A 24523-nucleotide genomic window follows, 5' to 3' on the forward strand; every position below is an offset into this window, starting at 1 on the left:
ATCACGTTGATGAACAAACAGCAGAAGAAGGCAGTAGTGATAGATGTGGCAATCCCAAGCGACAGCAACATCAAGAAGAAAGAACACGAGAAGCTTGAGAAATACCAAGGACTGAAGGAGGAGCTAGAAAAGATGTGGAAAGTAAGAGCAGCAGTGGTGCCAGTGGTAATTGGAGCACTGGGGGCTTTGACCCCCAAACTGGGAGAGTGGTACAGCAGATTCCAGGTAAAACATCAGAGGTCTCTGTCCAGAAGAGTGCAGTCCTAGGAACAGCTAAGATACTGCGCAGAACCCTCAACCTCCCAGGCCTCTGGTAGAGGACCCGAGCTTGAGGATGACACATACCACCCCACGAGGGGTGAGAAAACTGTTTTTATATTGCTCTTTTATGGGGTTTTGATGTGATTCTTATAAAATTATCTCTGACTCGTCTTTCATGTGATTAAGATTAGATCTAAGGCGCCTCCCATTCATTCTGACTGCAGCTGTCTGAACTGTGGTCCAATCCAAGATGGCCGCCCTCTATGCACGTCGGCCAGCGTCCAATGAGGCATCTATGTTTGAATTGTCTATGTATAAATCCTTTAAAGACGATTTTTTTTTTACTGTGTAACAGGATTCAGTATCGCTAGTAATACACTTTTGTCGAATACCTCTGAAATGGTCATTTATTTCAGTTCATTTCTGGCATTTCTGGTTGGCTAGCTTTGCAAACCAGTTACCGTAAAAAGAATGAGAGCTGGAAGGCATTCCAAAAAAGCTAACCAAGATTTTTCTGTTATTTACCAACAAACTACATACATTTAACTTTGACTGAAATATAACTTATCTAAAATCATTTTTAGAAGAAGATTGATTGATTTGGTGATGTAAATGGAAAATTCATAGCTAAACCTTTAATATCAGGAAGAGAAATAAAATGATTCCAAACATAAATCCACCACAGGTCTAAATGAATTTTGGACTTCAGTCCCACAGTGATTATGTCTGCCTAAGGCCGCTCATAAACTGAAGGATTTTTTGCCCTTTTTCCAGATTCTCCAGTCGTTGGAGAAGTATTTAGATCAGGTTTTTGCCTCATGGTGCGTCCTGCATCGTTTAGCATACAGGGGTAACAAGAGGAAATTAGCTTCTCACACCCCAATCAGAAAATCAAACATGTTAGAAATCCAGTGGGTCCTCCTGAGGTGTTGATGGGTAAATCCTGCTGTTGAAGCCGATTTACCAGAACCTCGAGTACTAAGCATGAGCAAACAGGGGAGTTCTTCTTCTTCCAGACTGATGAGTCAGAGTAGCACCATCTCTGGTTGCAGAGTCCTACATGATTTTTGGACGTAGAGTTTGAGCAGGTAGATCGCATCAGAGCGTCGGGTTATAATTCTATTCTATTCAGTTTATTTCTATAGCTCCAATTCACATCATGTCATCTCAGGTCACTTTCCAGTTCACCATATCATACAGTCAAATTGATTCAAAGTTTTCTATCTAAGGAAAACCAGCTGATTGCATCGACTCATTGACTCTTCAGCAATCCCTCACACTAAGCATGCTTGTAGCGACAGTGGAGAGGAAAAACTCCCTTTGAACAGGAAGAAACCTCCAGCAGAACCAGGCTCAGTGTGAAGGGCCATCTGCTGAGGCCCACTGGGGTTCAACATATTTAATGAGCTGTAAACTTATAAACTCTGGAGTTTCATTGTCCAGTTTGAGCTGCAGTTGCGAGCAACGGTTGAAAATGTCGTAGGGTGTCTGCCTGATCAAAGGGTCTCCTTCCAAAAGCAGACGTTCTAATCATATGCCTGAATCACCTCACATTAACCCTGTTAAATGGAGGAACAGCAGCTCCTCCTGATCATTGAGCTCCTCACCGTTTCTCTTAGTCTGAGTCGACTATTCAACGATCTTCTGCGGCAAAAACAAGTTATAAGAACATAACATGAAAGGAATGTGCTCTTAAGACATAAGTGTACCTCACCGTTCATCTTGATGCTCGTTACACCTCATATATAATTAGGGAGAGGCGGCCAAGGGGATGGATTAAATGCAGAGGTAAATTTCTCCAATGTGAGATCAACAAAGTTCAATTATTATTATTATTATCATTATATCTCCATGAGATTTAGGTCTGTAGAGTCCTGTGCTGGAGTATGTTGTGGGTCTAAAGGGTTATATCGATATTAATGCCACTCACACAGAGAAGGCTGGCTTAGACTAGAGCCTGGCCCTCCCAGCACTCTCAAACTCCCAGATCTCTTCAGCATACTTCTCATATTAAAAGAAAACAAGTTACACAAATGAGACACATGGTTCTTGTTTGTGATGACAGTTGCATTCTTTCTTATTTAGCCTCCTCATCTCTCCACCATTTCTTGCCTTCTTTGTGTAAGACTCGGTGCAGGTATTCAAATCCTACCGTTAGGCACAGGGAAGACAAATATCAAATGCTCTCATGGGCACCTAAGAGTTGCTGGAACTCAGTTTCTTCATGGTTATTACTGTAGCTTGGTGTCATTAAAGGTAATAGTTTTATAATTCTTAAAGGTATTCTAATGATAATTCAAGCTATATTTCAGTATAACGTAGCATATAAATGGGATAGAAAGAAGAGGATCTATGCCTTTCAAAATTCTAAACTAACTAAAATATGGAAACTTTTGCAGCCAGTGGTGCAGATAGACTTAGACTTACTCCAATATGAAAGATCTACAGATTCTCTTAGAAGCGACTTAATTAGCAAACAGTTCAATTTCAACTAAGTTTGATTTATTTATAAAGCACCAGTTTACAACACATTTCATCTCAAGACACTTTAAGGAGACAATTCAATCAGATCATACAGTCGGGTTGGTAAAACATCTAAGCAAAACCACCAGTTGCATCAAGTCATTTTATCCGTTTCCCGCTGGCCTAAAACACACTTTAAACAATCAGTGGGAACAGCTCACTGATGCGTTTCTACCCGGGTCAAACGAGTCGCCAAGCGACCCGCGTTTGAATCTCCTCAGCTCTGATCGGCATGCTGTGGGAACACCAGAGCCGAGGTCGACCAGCTAATTTACGTGACTCCATTGAACGCACATACAGACATGAACACGCCGCGCCAGTCGCTTCTGATCTAACGAGCAGAATCACCTGTTTCCATTCGATAAAAATGGACCAGTTCTGGTTAGTGGGATTCAGACAGATAATAGAGCGAAACAATAAAACATAATGACTACGCTCTGGCTTCCTTCCATGTTGCTCTCCATTGTTTATGTCCCTGATTTCTGTTGCACTGGTGACATCATCAACGCTAAGCCAGCATGATGATGTAACCAGACACACAGCAGCAGGGGGGCAGAGACCACCCAGCTGCCAGCGAGGGGTTAGACCAGTTTTTTTGCCAGTGGGAAGGAAGCAAAATGCTAATTGTTAGCGGGTCGACCATGTTTGACAAACATAGAATGAAGAAAAAGGGGTCCCTATGTCCTCCAGTAGTCTAAGCCTATAGCAGCATAACTATAGCGATATCTCAGGATAACCTGAGCCACTCTAACTAGAACCTTTATCAAAAAGGAAAGTTTTAAGCCTACCTGTAATAGTTTATGTTCTGTTTAAGTTTTCTTTTTAAGTTTTAGTGGTTTCATTTCCATTTTGAGCTGTTTTCTAATTTTCTCGTGTATTTTTTGTTTACCCTCTGTTTCCTTCTCGTGTCAGTCTCCTTCCCCTAGTTCCATACCCAGACAGGCCTTAGGGAGAGCCCGGAGTATCCCCGAAGCGCCCCACTGGGCTTTTCTCTCTCTTTTTCTTAGGTCTGTTGGTGCAGTAGCGGCGCCCCTGACAGACAGAGGGACAGACCAGGCCCCTTTGGCCAGTAGCATTTGAGGAGGGACAGAGATAGCAGAGCGTGGAGGAAGGGGTGTGTGACGTAATGTCTGGTGCCAGCTGCTTTGGTGTAGCTAGTGAGCAGTGCAATGAGTATAGGAAGCAATGGACTCCAATGGAGTCCATTGTCCAAGTGTAAACAAAACTACATTTTTTAAGAACAGCTCTCTAGGTAATATAAAAATTACAAAGTTACTATATATTCCAACCTTAGAAATTACAGTAAGTCCTTCTAGATCAGTGTTTCCCAACCTTTTCTGACAACAGAAGTATGTTACCTGGAATTTAACAAGGAATCAAAATAAATACAAAATAAAATCTTATTATATAACTGTATTTATAAAAATTGAGCTTCCCTATAATCACATTTAAACTTGATGAATAGGGAACAAAAAATATAATCTGACTGACTTAATTAGTTTTACTTAGTTTTTATGCAGACATCTGAGCTGCTTTGATGAGCTCTGATAGCTCAGCTGATCCTGACTAGAAAACTTTGAATCAATCTGAATGGATGATCTGGTGAACTGGAAAGTGACCTGAGATGACATGATGTGAATCGGAGCTATAGAAATAAACTGAATAGAATAGAATAGAGCAGCATTGGTATCAGCATATGGACCAGGCAGCGGCCCCATATGAGAGCAGTCGCTCCCCAACATTTTCTCTAATTTATAAATAAATGCATCCCATTGTTTTGGGATACCATCATCTTTGTCCAGGCTTGTTTCAACACTTCAGTCGTTCTTTTGAAGCGTTGTTTAAAAAAGAAATGTCTTACTTTAATTTCTTAATTTTAATAGAACTTTTATTCAGTTATTTTTGTGACCATTGTGGGTTTTCCTTTCATTAGACGAGGTTAGATTCAGTGCTGGACCGGGGCCCCGCTCGGTTCTGGTATTTTGGACATAAATAGTCCCAATAATACTGATAGGCTACCCTCAATAAGATCCACTCCCAGCAAAAACGTTCAGACATATTTGGATCTTGTTCTGTGACTGGGGAACGTAGCTGACCTCCAGGTGGCCATGGCACCAGGTTAAAACTGTTCACTGGAACAAGTGTTTTGACATGGCTGAGACGTACCCGGCCTGATACATGGAACACGCTCAGCCTGAGCTTTGTCCAGGTGCTGAGGGAAAGTTTCTTGCAGCTCAGTTGCTGACAGACACATGGCTGCGTGTGGAGAGGTAAGCTCCCAGTGATCCTCCATACCAGCATGATGAAATGGAGCTATGGGTGCCAAAGCCCCCATCAACAGCCTGATCTACCATCTGGGACTGAGCGTGTGGGTAAGAGTTGTCACTTTCTCTTCACCTAAACCTCCCTCCTTCCCTCTCCCTGATCCATTCTTATCTGATCTGTCTCTGCTTGTATAAACTGTTATCTGAAGGGCGGAGATTGAGTGTTTAGAATTCAGCTCTATCAAAAATGAACGTATGCATTTCTAAAAAGCCACGCAACGCTAACTGGTAATGTAATAGTTGTGGGACACACTGGGAGAGCAGGAACAAATCTTCTCAGAGCTTTTAGTTTATTGTACTCTGTATTAAAAGAATGACATTTTTATTACCGTAACAGAAAACTCCTATCCTCTCCCTATAAATATTTAATTCTCCGTGAAAAAGTGTTGATCTTTCGTTAATAAGATCCTCCTCAAACAGACATGCAATGTTTTTAAAACCTTATTTGTTTAACCAACCTAGGGAAGAAGATATATATATATATATATATGTTTTTCTTTTCATAGCACCAAACTACACCAGAAATTTGACTATTTCAGGAAATACAGCCGCGTGATTGGCTGTGAGGAGAACGGAGACAGAGGACACTCTGAGTTTACTGAAGAAAAGATAAGTTTAAGGGTTAGTGAGTGATAGGGAAATTAATGAAAAATTAAAAAACATGACTGGGTGTGTTTGTGTGTTGAGAATTGGACTGGAAGAATTCATGAAGGAATATTTGAATAAAAATATGCAGATCTAATCAATTTGACTGTTTTAATCTTTAGATTCGACTAAAAACAATGGGCGACAGGGCCTTCGAAGCCGCAGCTCCCCGTCTGTGGAATGCCCTCCCAGACCACCTTAGGGCCCCACAGACGGTGAATTGTTTTAAGAAAGGACTGAAAACTTTCCTTTTTAGAAATGCCTACAATTGTTGATTTTAATTTTTTTTAATAGGCTACGTATGCCTTTTAATGTATTGATTTTAATGATTGTCTTTTTACACTGTTTTTAATGTTATGGTCTTTTAAGCTTGTTTTAATTTTCCCTTTTGTAAATGTAGCACTTTGTAGCACTTTGAGATTTGATGTCAAATGTAAAGTGCGTTATAAATAAAATTCATCATTATTATTAAGGTTCATTTTTTGAAGTAGACTGGTTTAAATCCAACTCAACAACCAAGTCAATGATGTAAAAGTCTGAGGCAAGTCAAAAGCATGCAATCATTTCTTCAAGTCAACTCTAAAGCTATAAAATGAATGACTAGAGTCCAAGTAATGTTACTCCACTCTCTACCTTCGTTATACCAAGTATTGGTCCCATGGGTCCAGATCTCTTTATTCTACGTGTTTTTTGTGCCTGCAGCTTTTGGTAAATAGCCTCATCTGAGCCATTTATCAAAACAAAGGGAAGAGAAATCATACAAAGTTCAGAGAGGATAACCCTTCACATAAAATCACCACTTCATTCCTTAATCTTTTATGAAAGCAGAGATTAAAATAAGTTAGTTCCATCTGCCAGAGCTGATTTTAAAAGAACCAAGCCTGCAATAACGTCTGCTTGAAAGCCAGACTGTATTGATTATGTTGCCAGGTTCTGCTCTTACAGGGTATCTTATCCATGGACACAACACCAAATAACATCCAGCAGATGTCCGGTCCTCACGTCAGTGAGCTGTCTGAGCATGAATTTACTGCCGAGCTCCGATAGAAAGGCAGAATACTCAGCATGCCTTTCATAATAACTCAGCATCGGTGTGGATCATCATAAAACTGACTCTTAAAAGAGGGTGTAGCTCACAAACCCACAGCTACCAGCCAGAAATGTGTAAGTTTGGACCTTGATTGAATAACTCCAGAGGACAGGAGAAAAAACAAAAGCATTTGGACTCATTTGTCAAACTGCGTGAGGCAGCGACCAGGTGCTGTCTGAACGCAGAAGGCCCAGGAGCATCTGTGTGTGCGCTTTCAGCAAAGAGGAATGCCCTTCGTTCACGCCGTGCCATAATTAATGGCTGTCAGCAGCTCTTTAGTGGAAGGAGGCGATGACAGACAGCACTCCAGAAACGCGGGGAATGCGTGAACGCCTCACAGGGGTGGATGGGGGAGCAGAGGGTGCCTTCCAGCTGGTTGGAACAGGTCAGTGAAGCTCTGGCCCTCATCCGCTGCCATTTAAGAACATCTGTATAATTGTGAAAGGGGTGATCTTTATCTCTCAGCGTTACCATAACAACCACAAACTGCTGGTGACGGTTTTTGTTCAAAAAAACCCATGAACCGAATAACTGGGAGCTGGTGGCTGAAGGGTCACCAAAACCGTCAATGTATCAATGTGTCTCAACTTAAAGTCGAAGGGAAATCATATTTAAACGTCAAATCATTCTTTATCAGACCATATTGTCCCGAAAGTTAGAAAATTTCTATTTAAAAAAAAATCCTGTCTTTAAATCTGTGTTTTTTTTTCCGTTATCTTCTGCAGGCCAGTTAGTTCTACGTCAGCCTGAACACCTAAATTCGGCCAATCATATATCAACGATCAACTGTCAATCAAATGTTTTCAGTCATAGCATCTTGATTCATATGCAGCAGCTAATATACGCAATGGTTGAAATCAGAATCGTTTCCTTTCCCATAGAGTTCCGTCCCAGTGTTCACGGGGATGGACGTCTGTGTCTTCAGCAGGCGTAGAGCTAACAGAACTGGCAGCGTTGCCACTCGGGAGAATTCAGAAATGCAACAATTCTAACAGCCGTTGGTTAAATTTAGAACTGGCCAATATATGTATAATTTAAAGAAAGAACATGTTCACATTCACAGATGACTTCAAAGGAGAGACTATATTTTTCAAGATAGTGAGAGGTTTAAAAAAACAAAACAAAACAAAAGATCAGCAGCGTTGTATTTAATGAGCATCCATCCACCTTTCGCATATCTCATCCAAAAAAGGTTATCCTGAGCTATCTCTATAGTTATGCTGCTATAGGCTTAGACTGCTGGAGGACATAGGGACCCCTATTTCATCATTCTGCTTCATTCTATCTCTATTCTCCCACTCTGCAGAATCTGTTAGTTCAATCTCTAACGTTCTGCTCTCTCTGCTTTTTCTCATAGTAGCTTCATCTGGTCTGTTCCTGTTTGGCTGTGACTCCATCCTGGAGAGAAATATCAGCTGTGCTGCTGCCATCAACACCTTTGTTTCTAGATGTTGGAGATCGGCCTGTTTTCCAGTGTAGTCCTGTTTCTCGGACTGTGACTAACTGGATGTGCTCTCTTCATCCCTGACATGGGAGCTGGCTCGGAGCTCGTCTGCCTGGCTGTGTGTTTCCTGGACGGGCCGCCTGTGGAGCTGGTTGACAGTTGCCTTTTGTATCTATGCTTCTTTTTCTATGTCTGCTTCTGTCTCCTTGAACCCCAGTCGGCCTCAGCAGATGGCCGCTCACACTGAGCCTGGTTCTGCTGGAGGTTTCTTCCTGTTCAAAGGGAGTTTTTCCTCTCCACTGTCTCGCATGCATGGTTGGTGTGAGTGAATTTTAATTTTTCCATGCAAACAGCTGGTTTTCCTCGACAGAAACGTTTAAACTATCTGACTGTGTTGTCTCTGTAAAGTGCCTTGAAATAACGCTGTGAACTGTTGCTAAACACTGATTTGTATTTTTGTTGATAAGGTGAACGCATGGATTCAGAATGTTAAAATAGTTATGAAAATACTTTGCTGCCTACAGTGGATTTAATTTGTGTTTTAAATTGTGTCAAACATTGTACTGTAAAATACAGATTCTTTTGTACCAGTTATTCTACAATCTCTGATAGATCATGGGTGGATGAAATGGGCTTTAGCTTCCAGATGCTTTCAGACATTGTTAAAGAAGTTCGTTCATCAAGGAATTATCAATGGATCATTATTTATACCTAAAGCTAATACGTTTGCAACGATTTAATTAATTTATCATTAATCAGTAATAAAAAATCATAATTTTCGTTGCGATCACCGAGTCTGGGAGCGGCCATTTTTGCCCAAACATAGCAACCCCTCCCTCCTGCCATCTTCCAGCAGTGACGTCACGGTGCGGTAAGCCTAGCGCCATTCTCCCCGCTTTACAAGCTAAATCAATGGGAACTACTAGACGCATCTGCAATCAACAACAATTATTGAAGATTTCCAGAGGACTTCACCATTGAAATTCACCAGAGCTATAGTGAAACAGACAATGCCCACGTGCATGGCAGCTGGATGCTGGAATACATCGGGTAAAAGAAAAAAAAAAGAGTTATTCCATCTTTCTGATTCCTGATCCTCCACGGACGGGTTGGTCGTTGGATCGCCAACTTGAAGAGGGAGGATTTACCATCGAACTTCTGGCCAGAGAAAAAACCCGTAATATGTAGCCAACATTTGGAAGAAGAATGTTTTCAAGATGACTTGGATAATAGCGCGTTGTGACAAACACCAGATACAGCACTGGGACTTGATCAACAGCCGATACCGCACCGTGACGTCACAAACCAGTAGGTGGCAGTAGTGTTCTTTGACAAACATGGATGCCTCCAGTAAAGCACATTCACATGAAAATTACTCTGAATTAGAAACACTGATCATTTATTGAACAGGATGGAATCATTTCAGATTTAAAGAACTTTCAGAAGTTTGGATTCTGAATATGAGCGACTTTTCCATAAAAACAAAATACATTGGACTTTATTTCCAAGTCTGAAGACGTTTCACTTTCCATCCTAAAAGCATTTTCAATTGAAAATGTCAAAATGTGACACAAAGTAAGGCAGCTTTAGCCCTTTCCCATTGGTTATCCTCCATCCTTGATACTCTGAACAGCAATGCCTGCTATATCCAGTTACTCCAGCCAGCTCTGCTCCAAGCTTCCTTAGAGCCTGAGATCATGCTGGAAAGGTATAATTGCGCAAAAGTTGTGAATATGACAGAACTTTTCCTTTTAAAATTTTATTTCTATGTCTATATTTACGATATACTGAAACCACTTGTCATTCTAACCAGAATCATTCACTGTTAATTTTTTTCTTCTCCTTAATGTGATCCTGGTCCAGAATAATCTGAAATCCTTTCCAAGCTTGGTGGCCGGTTAAGAAAATCACAGAAAATCCTAATTTAAAGTTTACAATAACTAATTCCTGTCCTTATATGTTCTTCAAGTGAGATGAAAGTGAACCATCTCACAGAAGCCAAAAGGAATAAAAAAATAAGTAGACATCGCCACCTTCTGGATAACAGCAGCATTACAGGCTCATCAGGCCGTTAGGCTAAGAAATAAACAGAAAACATTTATTTCTATTATTAAATTTTAAATGCAGAATAATGACAAGGCAGACATGGTAAAGGCAATTAAGGTATAAGTTTAATAATTCTGAAAAGAATGCATATACAAAGAACAGACTTTAGACAAAGCATTTGGTTTTGCACCAAAACAACAACAGGTTATAATAATCATATTGACTTGGGCTGGAGATCAACCCAACTCTAATCCACCAATAAAAAAAACAAAAACAAGGGAAAACAAAAAACAGAAACCAGTCAGTCTTTTAGGATTTTAAAATGAATTGTTTCTGGTCAAACTAAGCCGATCATCAGTTTTCTCTGTGAAACTGGCAGCAAAGAGTTCAGATGAGCTCCAACCCTTAAATGTGAAAGGAGTGAAAGTAACCTTTTTATATATTTATATATTTTTTATATATAATAAAAAAAAAACATCACAAACATAAAACAAACAAAGAAAAGATTTTGGTAAAAACACCTGGAGCCAGCTTCCATTAATCCCACGGTTTGGAGCAGAGACCAAGGCTCAGCTACGCAGCACCACACACTCTGAACGGTACAACACACACCTCAGGACGGACCGATGGAGACCGCAGGAAGCCGCCATAGAAATCTGGTGGAGCTTTTAGTTTCACCATTAGCCGTCTACAAACCCCAACGGTCAGGAAGTCTCTGCTGCATCGCTTCAAAGTGTGTGGTGACGACAAACGTTACAGCATCCTGCATCCCTTGGTCCCTGATAACGCATGAAGAACACACCACTTGTTCTGCTAACACTGTTTAAACGTTCTCTGCTTCTTAAAGGCCAATTTCTGTGGTGGACCTGCAGAGCCTTCAGCTCCACATCCCAAATGGACGGACACTCGGCCCTGTGGAGCTCAGACGGACAGTTAGTGGTTGGGAGTGCGTCCATTTGGAATGCTGCTGCTGCTTAAATATGGTCTGGTTATTGTCTGTGGGGCGGGAGGGGGGGGGTTGGCAAATCAAAACAAAACATCACCACACATCTATTGGTAGTGAGGAGAAAACCCAAGTGGCGGGGCGATGGATGTGCTCATCCGCAGCAGCATGAGGAGGATCAGCGACGCCGCTGCGGCCTCCTGGCTTCCAGCTTCCTCTCACGTCTGAAATCTGCTCTTCCCATCGGAGAACAATGCTGCCTTATTAGAGCGAGGAAAACGGGTGTGGGAGGGGGGAGATGGGATGTTGTAGAGGTGTGTGTATGTGTGTGTGCGCTGTGAAAAGTGAGGAACCTCTCATAACAGCACACATTTGCGTTTCTTCTTAGGCTCTGGGGGCTCCAGTGCAGCCAATATGGCCTCATCAAACACATTCTTTAGTCCTTTCTGTGAACAGACAGACAAACGGAATCAGGCAACAGAAACCGGGAGCAACACAAAGCAACCTGCAGCTCAACTCAAACTAAATGATAAGAAACGGCAAAGAGAAAATTGGCTTCATTTCTAAGTCGAACCGACAGCCGGTCTCTGCTGCCGATCCTTCATTATGTGAGAAAACTGAAAAGATTTGAAACTGAGAAATAATTTAAACTACTTTTCATTTCTGGATTTCTTTTTTTTTCTCAGATTCAAGGCCGTTCCCTCTGGGGGGCGGGGCTTAGATGGGATGTAAAATGATGAGTGGCAGTTTAGGTGCCTGGACAAAAATACTCTCAGATGTTGCATTCAAGGACCCTGGGAAAAACAAATGTCTTTGAAGCTTATTTGATCACATGTTCATGTGATCGGTTCTAGGAATAAAAAAAAATAACACTTCAGTTTCTATTTTTCTTACCATCCAGTTTTAAATTGTTCTGATTTAAATCTTTTCTTTCCAGTTTAAAAATTATTTTCAGTTTTAAGCCTTTGTTTCCTTCGACGGAGTTTTACGGCCAGGCTAGAGATTTTTTTTTTTTTCTGAGAATCAATTCGTTACAAGAATAGTCGTAAAATTATGAGAATGAAGTCATAAAATTACCAGAACAAGATTTGGACAAATTGTAGACTTTTAATTGAATTAATTGGATTTATCACCCAGCCATGGATGAATATATGAAGTTAGTAAAGATGTGGTCAAAGGGTGTATTATCGTCGACTCAGCAAAGCTTCCACTTCATATTTCTGCTTTAGTTTCTGATGATCTTAATATCTTCATAAATATACTGAAGTTCTCATATCGAAATGTGATCAAATGGGAAAAAAAAGGTTAAAAGGATGTGAGAACTTTTGGAAAGATCCTATAAGTAAGGGAAGTGGGAGGAGTTTGGGACAAAAAACATCAAATTATAATTGCAAAACATTGTAAACAAATAAAACAAACCAAGAGGATTTACAGACACGTGTCACTAAGCTGTAAGGAGGGAAAAACAATTTCAAACTAAAAATGTGAATGTTTGCTGAAATCAAAGACAAGTGAAGCAAGCAAGTGGAGGAAAAACCCTGAAACAGTAAAACGCTTCTTTCAGCTCAGGCTTCTGCTTCTTCTAAATTCACTGATTAACAGAAAAGACTCAACCAAAAAGAAAAGAGGCTTTCCTGTAACAGCAGAAATAGAGAAAGAAAGAAGCAGCAGAGAAGAACGTGTTCATTGGTCCTTTATTATCTTCAAACAGCATCAAAATGCTCATTATAGTTCAACCTTTAGCAAAACAGTTATTCCCACGTGCAAAGTCCCTGATCTGGTTAAACTGTCTTTTTGCAAACTTCTTTTAAAACATTACAGTAGAGCAACAATCCTAGATCCGCCCATCAGAATCTGATCTACGGTTTGTCTCAAGTCGTCACCTGTTGGTACAGATTTCAGCAAACACTGATTTCTGTCTTCAGAGCTATGAAAATAAAAAGAACAGCTTTCCAAATATTCTTCTTGTAGACGTTATGCGTATAAGTTAACCCTTTATAGGCGCTCAGTGTTATTGGAATCCAGGACCAGACCTCATTACCTTTGGAACATTGAAAAAATATTATGATGGCAAGAATTAATGGCAATGTAACAAGAAACGGCAAGTTGCCTGAATATACGAGGAAAAATAAAAAAAGTGCTTCTAAAAGAAATTCATGAAAAACATTTTATCTTGGTCCAACATAACCTTAGAGGCATTAATGCTGATACTGGCACTGACATTTTATAGTTTATAAACCTAAATATGATTGACAACTAGGCTTATTAACTTTTTAACTTTTCAATTAGCTTTTCAACTTTTTTTTTGACTTGTTAACTTTTTTCAACTTAATTTCATATTCAAGGACTCATCTAATTAGTCAAATTCCAAAATCAGATGTACAGCCATGTAGCAGTATCTTTGCTTAATGGCTGGAAATGGATGTTGTGCTTCTAGACCTCACTGAGGGTTGGGGGGGTATGCAAGTAGTCAAAAAAGCTAACTTGCCCTATAAAGGGTTTAGCCATGAACCAGTGGCCATGTTAGCTAGCAATGCGTGCAGGAGTACCTTGTACGCCCTTTACCAAACATATTAGAACGCCCTGTTTTTCGGACGTATGTGGGGACAATCAGATTAATCGTGATTAATAGATTATTGAAATAATCATCAACTAGTTTAGTAATTGATTAATCATTAGTTGGAGTATAGAGACTGTAAAACCTGCCTCTAGCAGACAGAGGAAGGAATTATACCGAGATTGTAAAAACAAATCTCTATAAACTTTTTGCATTTACGATAAAAATCTTGTTCTTCTGTCCATCTGATCTATAATCCAGAATTCCTCAAGAGGAAACTTTTTATTTTCACCTGGTTTCATTTTGCATTTCTTCACATCTCGCCACAGATTCGTGCTATTGGTGATATTTGGGCGTAACGCTGCGAGGATGTGCGCCGTTATCGTTTATCTAATTATAACAGAAAACAAAGCAGTCCTGGCTGCTGCTGCTGCTCTCCTCTGTTGGTTTGCTGATGGTGTTGAAGATGCTTCAGGTTCTCATTATTGTTCAAACTGATTTCTATGAAACAAGTTTCACCTTTAGCAGAAAGTTTAAGGTACACTTTCTGATAGTAAGAATTAAAGTAAGCAATATGTTATTTAACCTAAAAATAACCTCATGTATTACTTAGAAAAAGCTCACATCCCTCCCATAACCAGGACTAAAGTAGCGTTGGAACCAAAAGAAAAATACGGGAAATAGAGTTTCAGTCTAAATTTCAACATCTACCGCAGAGTAAATACCCCCCTGATATTTATTAGAAGTAGCAAAGCAAACCTTAGTAAACCCCCCCCCTCAGAGAATCTCCATCAGATTCAAACAGTCAGGAATAAAGGATGTAGAGGATAAACAAAGAGCAGCGGAAGACAGATTAGAATATACAGCATTTCCTCTTTCTTTGGGTCTCTGGTGGCTCTAGGGCAGCTAGGATAGCTTCATCAAAAACATTCTTCAGTCCTCGCTACAACGACAGGAGAGGACGGAGAGCAGAGCCATTAGCAACCAGAGCCACGGGATCAATGGGGAGGACTAGAGGAAGATGGAGAAGCACATGACACAGAGGAGTGCAGCTGGGATTAGCAACAGGAAACAGGAAGTGACATTAGCAGCTATGCCAAGTAGAGGAGGAAGGAAGGAGCAGAGGTGGAGGCTACGCCTTGGCTTCATCAACACTATTGTTCTCTGTCCATGCATGTTCACTTCCTGCTCACCTTCAGCCCGGCTGGACAAAGACGAGCGAACAGAAAGACAGACAAGTTTGTAGCTATGGAGACGACTAAATGTCTCTGAGCAGCCTGTAGATGTGCAGCATATTGATCAGAGGGTGAAACTACCAAACCACAGATTAGAGCTTCATCCCTAGAGCTTAACCGGCCCCCATGCGCCTGACAGCAGAGGGCACCAAGCTGGCATGCAGTTCACACCAATCCACCACAGCGTGCAGCAGCCATGTTCCTCCTTCCTCCACTTTCTTACTTCTTGTCTTTGAGCTTTCAGTGATGGCGTGCGTGTCTGATGGTCTGTTTCTCTGTAATGGTTACCTGTGTGAGGGCGGAGCATTCCACATATTTCACCGCCTTCAGGTCCCTTGCCAGCTTCTCTGCTGTCTCTGGGGTGATGGGCTTCTGCTTGTTCTTGGCAAGTTTCTCTATAGTTGACGGATCGTCCCGCAAGTCGATCTGAGTCCCGACGAGCAGGAAGGGCGTCTTCGGACAGTGGTGGGTGATCTCAGGAACCCACTGTGTGGACAGACTCAGTGTTAGCATGAAGCTGGAACAAAGGGCTGACATTCTGGAACGACTCGCTGGCAGGACGCTTCCACAGCATCTGTCTACTGTTTTTGTCAGAAGTTTGGGAGCAGCCAATCTGACACTGAACCGTGTTTAGTAGCCATTTTGTTCTGTCATCCCACCTTTTCATACAGGATTCTGATATCAGCTTATTTTTCAAAGAAAATGTTTCAGTTTATTTCTAAAGCGCCAATTCACAACACGTCATTACAAGTCTTACAGAGAAAATTCAGCTTTCACATGTTCACCATTACGACACCTTTTTAATGCAAAATCACCACATTTTGTTGGCGTAAAAATCAATAAACCTTGCATCAGTGTATTTTGAGGAAAATTGTTTATATACAAAACATTTTTAAGACAATCTGTAAATTAAACAACTTATTAGATGTTTTTTTTAAGATACCAGTGCAATTAAAATCTATTTCTCTTTTCTGTAGTGCAAACAAAGTAGAAATGAGGTCACTGGTTTTTTTTTATTTTATTTTATGTTGAAGACGTTTAAAAAATACTCCAAAGAACTATAGTGCCTTTTTGTCATAATCTGAAACTTTTAGTCGTCTTTATCGACTGAAACTTGAACAGAAACTATAACTAAATTTGAAGCAGTTTGATCTGTTTTTCACCTCCAGGAAATAAAATCTGAACTGCCTGAATTTCACTTCAGTATGTTTTAAAGTTTCTTTTTTTTCTAACCTTTTTTTTATTTAGTTTTTTCTTCCATATTTGCTCATGATTCTGATCCCAGTTCAGGCCAGTTGACTCTGATGAAATATGACGGATAATGACCAAACATGAAACCAAACGAATTATGAGCAACTTCTTGCAGATAAACATTAAAGATTACAGACATGTAATCACATCACTGCCCCCCCCCCCTTCCCGTAAATAAACGTGAGAGACGATTGCAGCACGTTTGCTCTCTTAAAATGACCTGAAACCAGAATTCAGATCTGAAGCAGACGGGACATGTTGCTCTTCAGTTGGTTTATTTACTGCATCTATTATCGTAACAATAAAATGTTTTTGCTTTGTTTAAACCAGCAGGCGAACATTGTTCTGGTGACCACCCCTCCTGATAGATCTCACAGTACGCTTCCAGCTTTCATACATGGTGAACCATCGCACCTATATGACTCTAAAAGCTTTAAACATTTCCTCAGATTTTGTATTTATCCAAATTCTCAGAAATTGAATGTTAACTGCCTCCATGCTATTTATTTACATGTTTTATGTGTTCAAGCTAGAAATAGATTTGATGCCATAAACAGGTTCCCATGACTCTCATATGGAAGACATGGACTGTCTGCCGTACTCCAGCCTGTTCTCCGCATTGAGCTTGTTTTCCGAACACACGGCTTTACGATCAGCTGTAGGGAATTCTGCGCAAAACATGCGTTCCGCATTTATATCTGAAAAATCTGACAAAATTGGTTTTATAAACATTTTTTTTTAAACAAAGCATTTTAAATGCCACTATAATAACTTTTAATACATTTTAATGCCAATTAAGGCCTTAATTTAAATAATAATTTAATGACTTATAATGATTTTTAATGACCTGTGGAAACCCTGATATATAAAATACTGTAAATTATTTTTACAAACATAAATACTGTGCACTAGAAGAATGGATAATCAGTAGGGATGTTATGAGACGGGCCAAGGCTCCGAGGCGTGTCGAGTGGCGGAGGAAGCGTTTCCACGAGGCGCGAATCATCAAACTGATGACGTTTGAAGCCTCGCTACCCCGCCATACCGCGTGACCGCTTGGTTGGAAAAACAAGCAATCTAGGCGAGTAAAACTATTTTGGTTGGATTATAGAAGATGTAAACCTGAGGCCAGCTGCTGGTTTTAACATTAATATTAAGCAGTATTGCTGTCTGATGAGCAGTTATCAGTGTTAGTGGCGTCAGCTGTATGACATGGACTTCCACTCCTGAGGTTGTTGGTTTGAAACCCACCTCAGACTTTAGTGCGATGAAACAAGTATTTTGGGTAACGTCACTAAAGGCTGATTTATACTCAGAAACCAGGTTGTCTGTGTGTGTCGCAGTTAACGCAGATATGCCCCGCCCCTTTTGCAGAACCCCTGCTGCACCTCTCCCAAATTGTCAGTGACAGTCGACAGGAGGCCTCTGATTGGTCAAATCTCCATCCGCTCTACACTATGCGTATTTCCTGTTTGGTTCCTTAGCGGCTTGGTTTGTTTGTCTGACCGCCATTGTGGAAAACGACTGGTGAAGATGGAGCAGCTAGCAGAGTGAGGTGCGCGAGAACGCTGGGACCCTTTTTCCACCTGGATCCCCGCTCTTTTTGGCCCTCATGTCCCTCCATTGTCGCACAAACTTGCCCCCACTTCCTCACCGCCTCGGCCGTATCTAGACCCACAGCTAGTTCCTGATTGGCCCTCTGGCGTTGTGGCGTGGAATAACGTAGCGCAGACCACGCTTCAATATTGGGCAGAAATCAAAAATATCTGTGAAACGCTCACTGCGACACTCTGCAGGAGGAGGAGAACCAGGCCATAACTTGAATTGTTTTACCCTAGTGAAAATATAGATTGAGTAAAAAATCTGCCAAATTAGATTGGTTGGTTTAACTAAAAGATCGGCTGAACACATCATTTCCAACCTGATTAAAACCAAAAACTGTGGAAAAACTATAATTCTTGAATAAAACGACTAAAACCTTTACTTTTGCTCATCATTGCCCGATTTACACAAACACTTTTACTGTCTGCTTGAGCTTATTTCACTAAAATGGCAGAAAAACAGTGAACCTTAAATCATTTTTCTCATTAAACATACCAATCATTAACAATTTCAAAGGAACTTAAATGAGAAAAAAAAAAAAAAACAAGAAAAACAATTGAAAAAAATCCCAGATTCTATTACTAACTGTAGTTCTGCTCTCCACCAAAAGGTGGCGACATGTTCACATGAAGCTTCATGAACTGCGGGGATCGTTTAAAGCAATTAACCCAAACGGTTTAATGAAGCTTCTCTCACCATCACTAATAATCAATATACAGCTCTGGACATTTGAGTCTGTGGACTTTAAGTTATTTAACAACAAGAAACTAAAAAGTTATTCGTGAACTAAAGAAACGTCCCAAAGTTACTAAAAACTGGAATAGCATCATTATAGTCTTTGCATTCAGAAAGCACCTCCTGGGTTAAAACCAAATAATTAAAAAAAACATTACATTTTTTCTTTCATTTTACAGCATTGTGGAGCAGATTTTCATGAAATAAAGTCCAACAATAAGCAGCGATTTACCTTTTCTTTAACGTTTTCGAAGGAGGATGGGGAGACGACTGAAAAACAGACGAGGAAGACGTCTGTCTGGGGATAACTCAAAGGACGTAGTCTGTCATAGTCTTCCTGACCTGCGGGAGCCAATAAAACCAGATTTCATGTCTAAAGCTGATCAAAGCGGACGCACCAGTCCGCCTTCTTCCACTGCAGGTTTAGCTCAGAGATATGATTTAGTATGTCCTACCTGCGGTGTCAAACAAACCCAGGGTGTAGGGTTCACCTCCAATCATTACAGTTACAGCATAGTTGTCGAACACCTGAACACACAATCAAAACCAGGAGAAATTTAAAGTTTCAAATGTTTTTTGTTGAAACACAAAAATGAAAATCAACATATATTCTACAGGATTTATACAGAATTGAGTAACTGATTTAATGCTTTTTAAAGCTCTTTGAAATATTTTAATGCCATAGACTGGTAACCATGACGAGAGAAAGAAAGAAAATCTTTGTTTTCTAAAGTGCCTTGAGAAGATTTTAAGACAAAGCCCTGAAAATTAAATGAAACTTAAACAGAAATATTGGAACACAGTGGATACAAAAACACATGCTACAAAAATGACATTGAATGTGGAATGTTACCAGATCATGTGAGCTGAGCCTGGAGCAAGCAGGTGAAATATGGTGGAGCGCAGAGCGGTTAGCAATTCAAAGGCCGGAGCGAGGATTTGGCTCTGCTCAAGTTTGCTCCAACTTTATTAAATTAATGTTTGACTAAAATGCAGCAGCCAGAGTTCTGATGAAAATGAAAAAGAGAGATCATATCTCTCCTATCCTGGCTTCTCTTCATTGGCTTCCTGTTAAATCCAGAATAGAATTTAAAATCCTCCTTCTCACATATAAAGCCTTAAATGGCCAAGCTCCATCTTCTATCAGAGATCTGATTGTTCCTTATGTTCCTAACATAAGGAACAATCTGCAGGTTTACTAGTGGTTCCTAGAATTTCAAAAAAAAATTATTTTAGAAATCAGGATTAATGCACGTTCATTTTTGATTCGAGTTCAACTTTTTCAACTCACTATGTTTGTCCTTGTACCTCTTCCATAGAGTGTTAGATTCTGTTAGCATCTGAGCCATAAGTTTGATCAAATTATTTTCCACAGGGGAAAGAATCGGCGTGTCTGGAAACATTGCCTGGAACAACTGGGATACACCGTCACTAGAAGGGCGTGCTGCACGGCAGTGTTCAGACACCACTGCAACCCGCACGCATTGCAGCACTGCATAGGATCCAAATGTTGTTGGAAGTAGGGGTGGGCGATATATTGAACATACTCGCATGATAGTAGCCATCAAGTACAAATTCTCATGAAGACATTAAGCCGCCTGCATCTATTTGACTGAGAGTTTTATTTTTCCCACAGACTGGTTCGGTTTCCTATTGTCAAAGACTGGGGTGTCAGACCGGTCACATTGTAATGTTTGACTTTTATAATACAGAAACCACACAAAGGATGTAAACACAATAGTACTTATCACCCTAAACATCAATGTATTTTTTCAAATTTTTTCAAAAGACTTCAATATACAACGAAGGAAATAGCAATTAAACAATGTCAGAATCACAATTCTTTAAATTAAATAATTAATGTACTTTGCATTTAGTTCAGTTAAAAATAAAACAAATAAATAAATCCAGTCCACGTCTTGGTACTGATCAGTCCATTCCAGGCAGCTTGAGCCAAAAAACAAACTCCAGTCCATGTTTTTCCACCAATCCTCACCAAGGAACCCAAACACAGCATCCAGCTTGTGCTCAGTGGCACACAAACTTTCAAACCAAAGCAAAAAAAAGCAGCTTTAACACCAGGACTCCCAGAACTCTGATCCTACTAGAACTCCCACTGGCCATCAGTTTTAACGGGGATATTTTTCCCCATGAGTAGTGATGATGTCATCAACTGATATGGTTCTAGTGTGTTATATAAACCCATTGACCTTAAAACAGGTCTAATATATATTATATATCTAATATAACCAGCTCTGTGTTTTACCAGTTCAAGGATAAAATCTCTGTCTGAGACGGTGACATTCAAACAGTGTTTATGTCTGCCATGTCCAAGAGATCATAAAATATCAGCCACAGGAGCTTTTACAGAATACTTTCTACTCATCTGATCCCACACATCCAGGCCGACCTGTGAGTGATTGTAGGAGACCCCGGGCTCTGGTTTGGCTTTGGGCTGAGTGTCGCGGCTGAGGTGTGGGCAGAGCTATCCAAACCTTGAACATTTTCCCGTGGGTGGGCGATCATCCTCGGACTCGCTGTCAGAGTCTGAGCCGCTTCCTACCCAGTCCTCCTCCTCGGTCTCTCCCTCTCCGCCCGAATCTCTATCATCAATATTTTACAGCATTTCTAAAGCCTGTTTCACTGTTTTCTAATGAAAGCCATTTTTCCAAATTAGCCAAAGAGTTCTAATAAAATGTCGGTCGCTAGGCAACGGCAGAGTACGTCAATCATCCGCGGGAATAATTTACACTGCAACTAATAGAGCTGTCAAAATGACGGCTGTGGGAGATCGAGGTAAAATTAAGCATATTTAATTTTTATGTTTTTATTTTATTACAAAAACGCGAAAATGAAAAAAAAAAATATAGAAACAGGAAAAGTTAGTTAACATGATCAATATATGATTAATTTAAAATTCTTTCCCTTTAAAATCTCAGAACGGTCAAAATGACGGCGTTGGGAGTTCTGGTGTTAAAACCAACCAGAAGACGTTCTGCGTGTTTCGGTGCTGCAGGACCAAATATATCAGATATTAAATATCTGTCAAAGCTGGTTTTATAAAAGAAAAAATTAAGGTAATTTTTATGTTACCCATAATCATATTTAATTTATCTTAATGCCAATCAAGGCATTAAATAAAATTTTTTTTTGATTTAATGACTTTTAATGCTTTTTAATGACCGGGAGAGACGATGTCCTAGTTTGATTCCATCTATTCAATGACTGAGAACTACTGAGACACATTTGGTCAACTAGGAGAGAAAACTTTGCAACGTTGCTTTTATTTCATTTAATTCACTTTCAGTGAATCTGGATAAACTATGAACGTTGGTTCCAATGTTCCCCTCCGATTCAACAACATTCCAGTTTGGTACCAAGAGATTTTAAAGTGATGCAGTGATCGAGGTCACATACGTACCGTGGGGACATATTCAGAGGGGAACTTGTTTGTAGTGTAAGAGATGAGCAGGCAGGTTTTACCCACGGCACCGTCCCCGACTACAACACACTTGATGGTCTGCATAGCTGTGCTTTAAAGTCTGCCGTACTCATTCAAGACCTGCAGAGAAAAGCAGAAACAAAGCAGAAAAGTGATCAAATACGCAAATAGATGGAAAAAACAAACCCTCAGGTCTTCAAACTTGGAAAAAAAACCTTTTTTGGAGAGATTAGCTTTTAAATATCAAGTTAATCAAAAGTCAAATGATCTTACTGACTTAATCTTAAACAAGCAAATTTATATTAAAACTTGAGTTCTTTAGTGTAAAGAGGGTTTTTAAAACTCAAGCATGACTACACAAATATTAAGGCCTATAATGTCCGGAGTAGGTCCAACTGAGAGGTGAGATGCTGGCTGCCCATCACCATAGCAGGAAATTATGTTAAACAGCCGGCGTTTACCGTTATGTTTAGTCGGATCACACCCAAGCATAAAACAGAAACAGCTAATGCTGGAAAAGGTTAAATCCTGGAGGTGGGGACACATGAAGAGCCCTGAAAAGTGAGGGTTGGATAACATCTGGAAAACTAGAAATATTTTTTTATATCTTCTAATACAAATCCCATTAAAACAAAAATCTGTACAGGTAAACAATGATATAAAACTAAATCTGGCCAATAAACATCACATTTCTAAGTATATACATATGAAACACTTACACACTAGTTTTAAAGTCTACCCCTACAAATTCAGATGAACTGCCCCCTCCAGGGTTTATACAGGAATGAGTAACTCTGATTTACTGCTTTTTAATGCTCTTAAAAATCATTTTAATGCCATCAACAACTACCCACACACTCTCTTTCATTCTCTACACATATATAAACACAGCTTTAAGATCAACTAGAAGCAGTTCTGCACAACCACGTGGAACAAGTTATATCTGATATAATATATCTGATGTTTTTTTATTTTTTAAATAAAGCATTTTAAATGCCACCAATAATCACAGAATCGTAATGCCAATTAAGGCCTTAATTTAAAAATAATTTAATGAGCTTTAATGATGAAAGGTTTACTCTGCAGCGATGAGAGCCAGCAGGATTTTGAAAAGAAAGATTTTTATTGACAACAAATCGTTGTCATTATCTCAGTAATCTGCTCTCTAAGAACCAGACTCACATCCTTAAAGGAACAATTTAGCCCAAGAAAACAAAACCTTCATATAGTTTCAAGTGTTAATGAATACTCTTACGGAATCATGAGGTTAAAATCCTCTAATAAGCAGATTATAAGGAAAAACAGCCAGACTGTGTTGGATGTGAGGAGCTGAAAAGGGGCGGCTGCAGTTGGAAACCTTTTCAGACTTAATCCATGCATCTGTGTTAGTAGGGCAGGCCTGTTCAACAGTGGGAAGGATCAGTCTTATAAAGCAGGTTTTTGTTAATCGATAAAGCAGATAAAGCCAAACTGACACGACTTAAACCCCCAGAAAAATACAAATATGACCCAAAAAACCAAACTACTATAAGACGTTTACACCTCTCTGCGCTTCCTTTCTCATTCTCCGAAAACATACCACCCGTAAAACATCAACATATGTGTTGATGATTTCTGCATTTTGGACATCTGCTCTTAGCAAAGATAAATTAAGCCACCGTTTCAGCTGTTGCGTTTGAACCACATCCCGGCCTCTTTGGCCTGTTTCCTGTCTGCTCTTTAAATGGCCAGGTAAACAGATTCTGTCTCTAACTATCCTCGTTTATAACTATTATTTATGTAGTTAAAATTATACACCGTTAAACCTAGTACCTTACTTTAATGTCAAGATAAAATTACCATTTCTATTCTACCCACTAAAACCTTAAACTCCAGTCTACTGATCAGAAATGTACTGCTTTATTTTAAACAAATAAACCCATTTAATTAAGGTTTAAATTAAATTAAACATTCATTAAACAGAGAAAAGCTGCATTTCCGTTCCGGTCTATTATCGCGGTAGTCTGTGTTTACTTACCGAACCTGCCGTTAGCTACAGGGCTAGCATGCTAAGGACTAGCATGCTAAGCTAAAGCTAGCGGATGCTGGTTTTTAAATTACATAAACAGATACAGTCCAGTTGGAAGCAGGGGACATTGTAGATAATATTCACACATAATAAAACAATACGAACCATTAAAAACATGCCTCTAACACAAGGTTTGAGTAATAAATTTCCGTACCGTATTCTCAATTTTAGTTTCAACACCGGGCGTTGGCAGCTCCACACTAGGGGCTTCCCAGGCAGTTCAGCAAGGGCACCTACGTCTTGTGGTTCTACGTCATTACGTTTCTTCATTTCCCCCATAAACGGAAGGACAATTAAAGACTAATGAAAACAGCCCAACAAATAACTGCAATATGTAGAAGTTTATCGAAGTAGAAA

General features: G+C 39.9%; 1 protein-coding gene across 2 annotated transcripts; it reads right to left on the reverse strand.

Moving 5' to 3' along the window:
* Positions 1–10436: 10436 nt before the first annotated feature.
* Positions 10437–24444, reverse strand: cdc42 (cell division cycle 42). 2 transcript variants are annotated; one of them, XM_038279712.1, is made up of 6 exons: positions 24321–24443; positions 22078–22218; positions 19112–19184; positions 18889–18998; positions 15357–15554; positions 10437–11722 (listed from the first exon to the last, which is right to left on the reverse strand). In XM_038279712.1, exons 2-6 carry the CDS (start codon positions 22180–22182, stop codon positions 11633–11635), a joined length of 576 nt encoding a protein of 191 aa, XP_038135640.1. In that variant the 5' UTR covers positions 22183–22218; positions 24321–24443; the 3' UTR covers positions 10437–11632. The 2 variants fall into 2 exon arrangements, with proteins under 2 accessions (XP_038135640.1, XP_038135641.1); XM_038279713.1 differs by lacking the exon at positions 10437–11722 and adding an exon at positions 14556–14776 and having other exon boundaries at positions 24321–24444.
* Positions 24445–24523: the final 79 nt, after the last annotated feature.

Source organism: Cyprinodon tularosa, unplaced genomic scaffold (genome assembly GCF_016077235.1).
Source record: "Cyprinodon tularosa strain WSP-4 unplaced genomic scaffold, ASM1607723v1 ctg152, whole genome shotgun sequence".
Lineage (NCBI taxonomy): Eukaryota > Metazoa > Chordata > Actinopteri > Cyprinodontiformes > Cyprinodontidae > Cyprinodon > Cyprinodon tularosa.

Excerpts from the sequence above, each read along its gene's own strand:
- cdc42 (XM_038279712.1), bottom strand. The coding sequence starts at position 22,182 with ATGCAGACCATCAAGTGTGTTGTAGTCGGGGACGGTGCCGTGGGTAAA. Across the intron at positions 19,185-22,077 it reads CCTCTGAATATGTCCCCACG|GTGTTCGACAACTATGCTGT; the intron begins GTACGTATGTGA and ends TTGTGTGTTCAG. Across the intron at positions 15,555-18,888 it reads TCGAAAACGTTAAAGAAAAG|TGGGTTCCTGAGATCACCCA; the intron begins GTAAATCGCTGC and ends CTGTCCACACAG.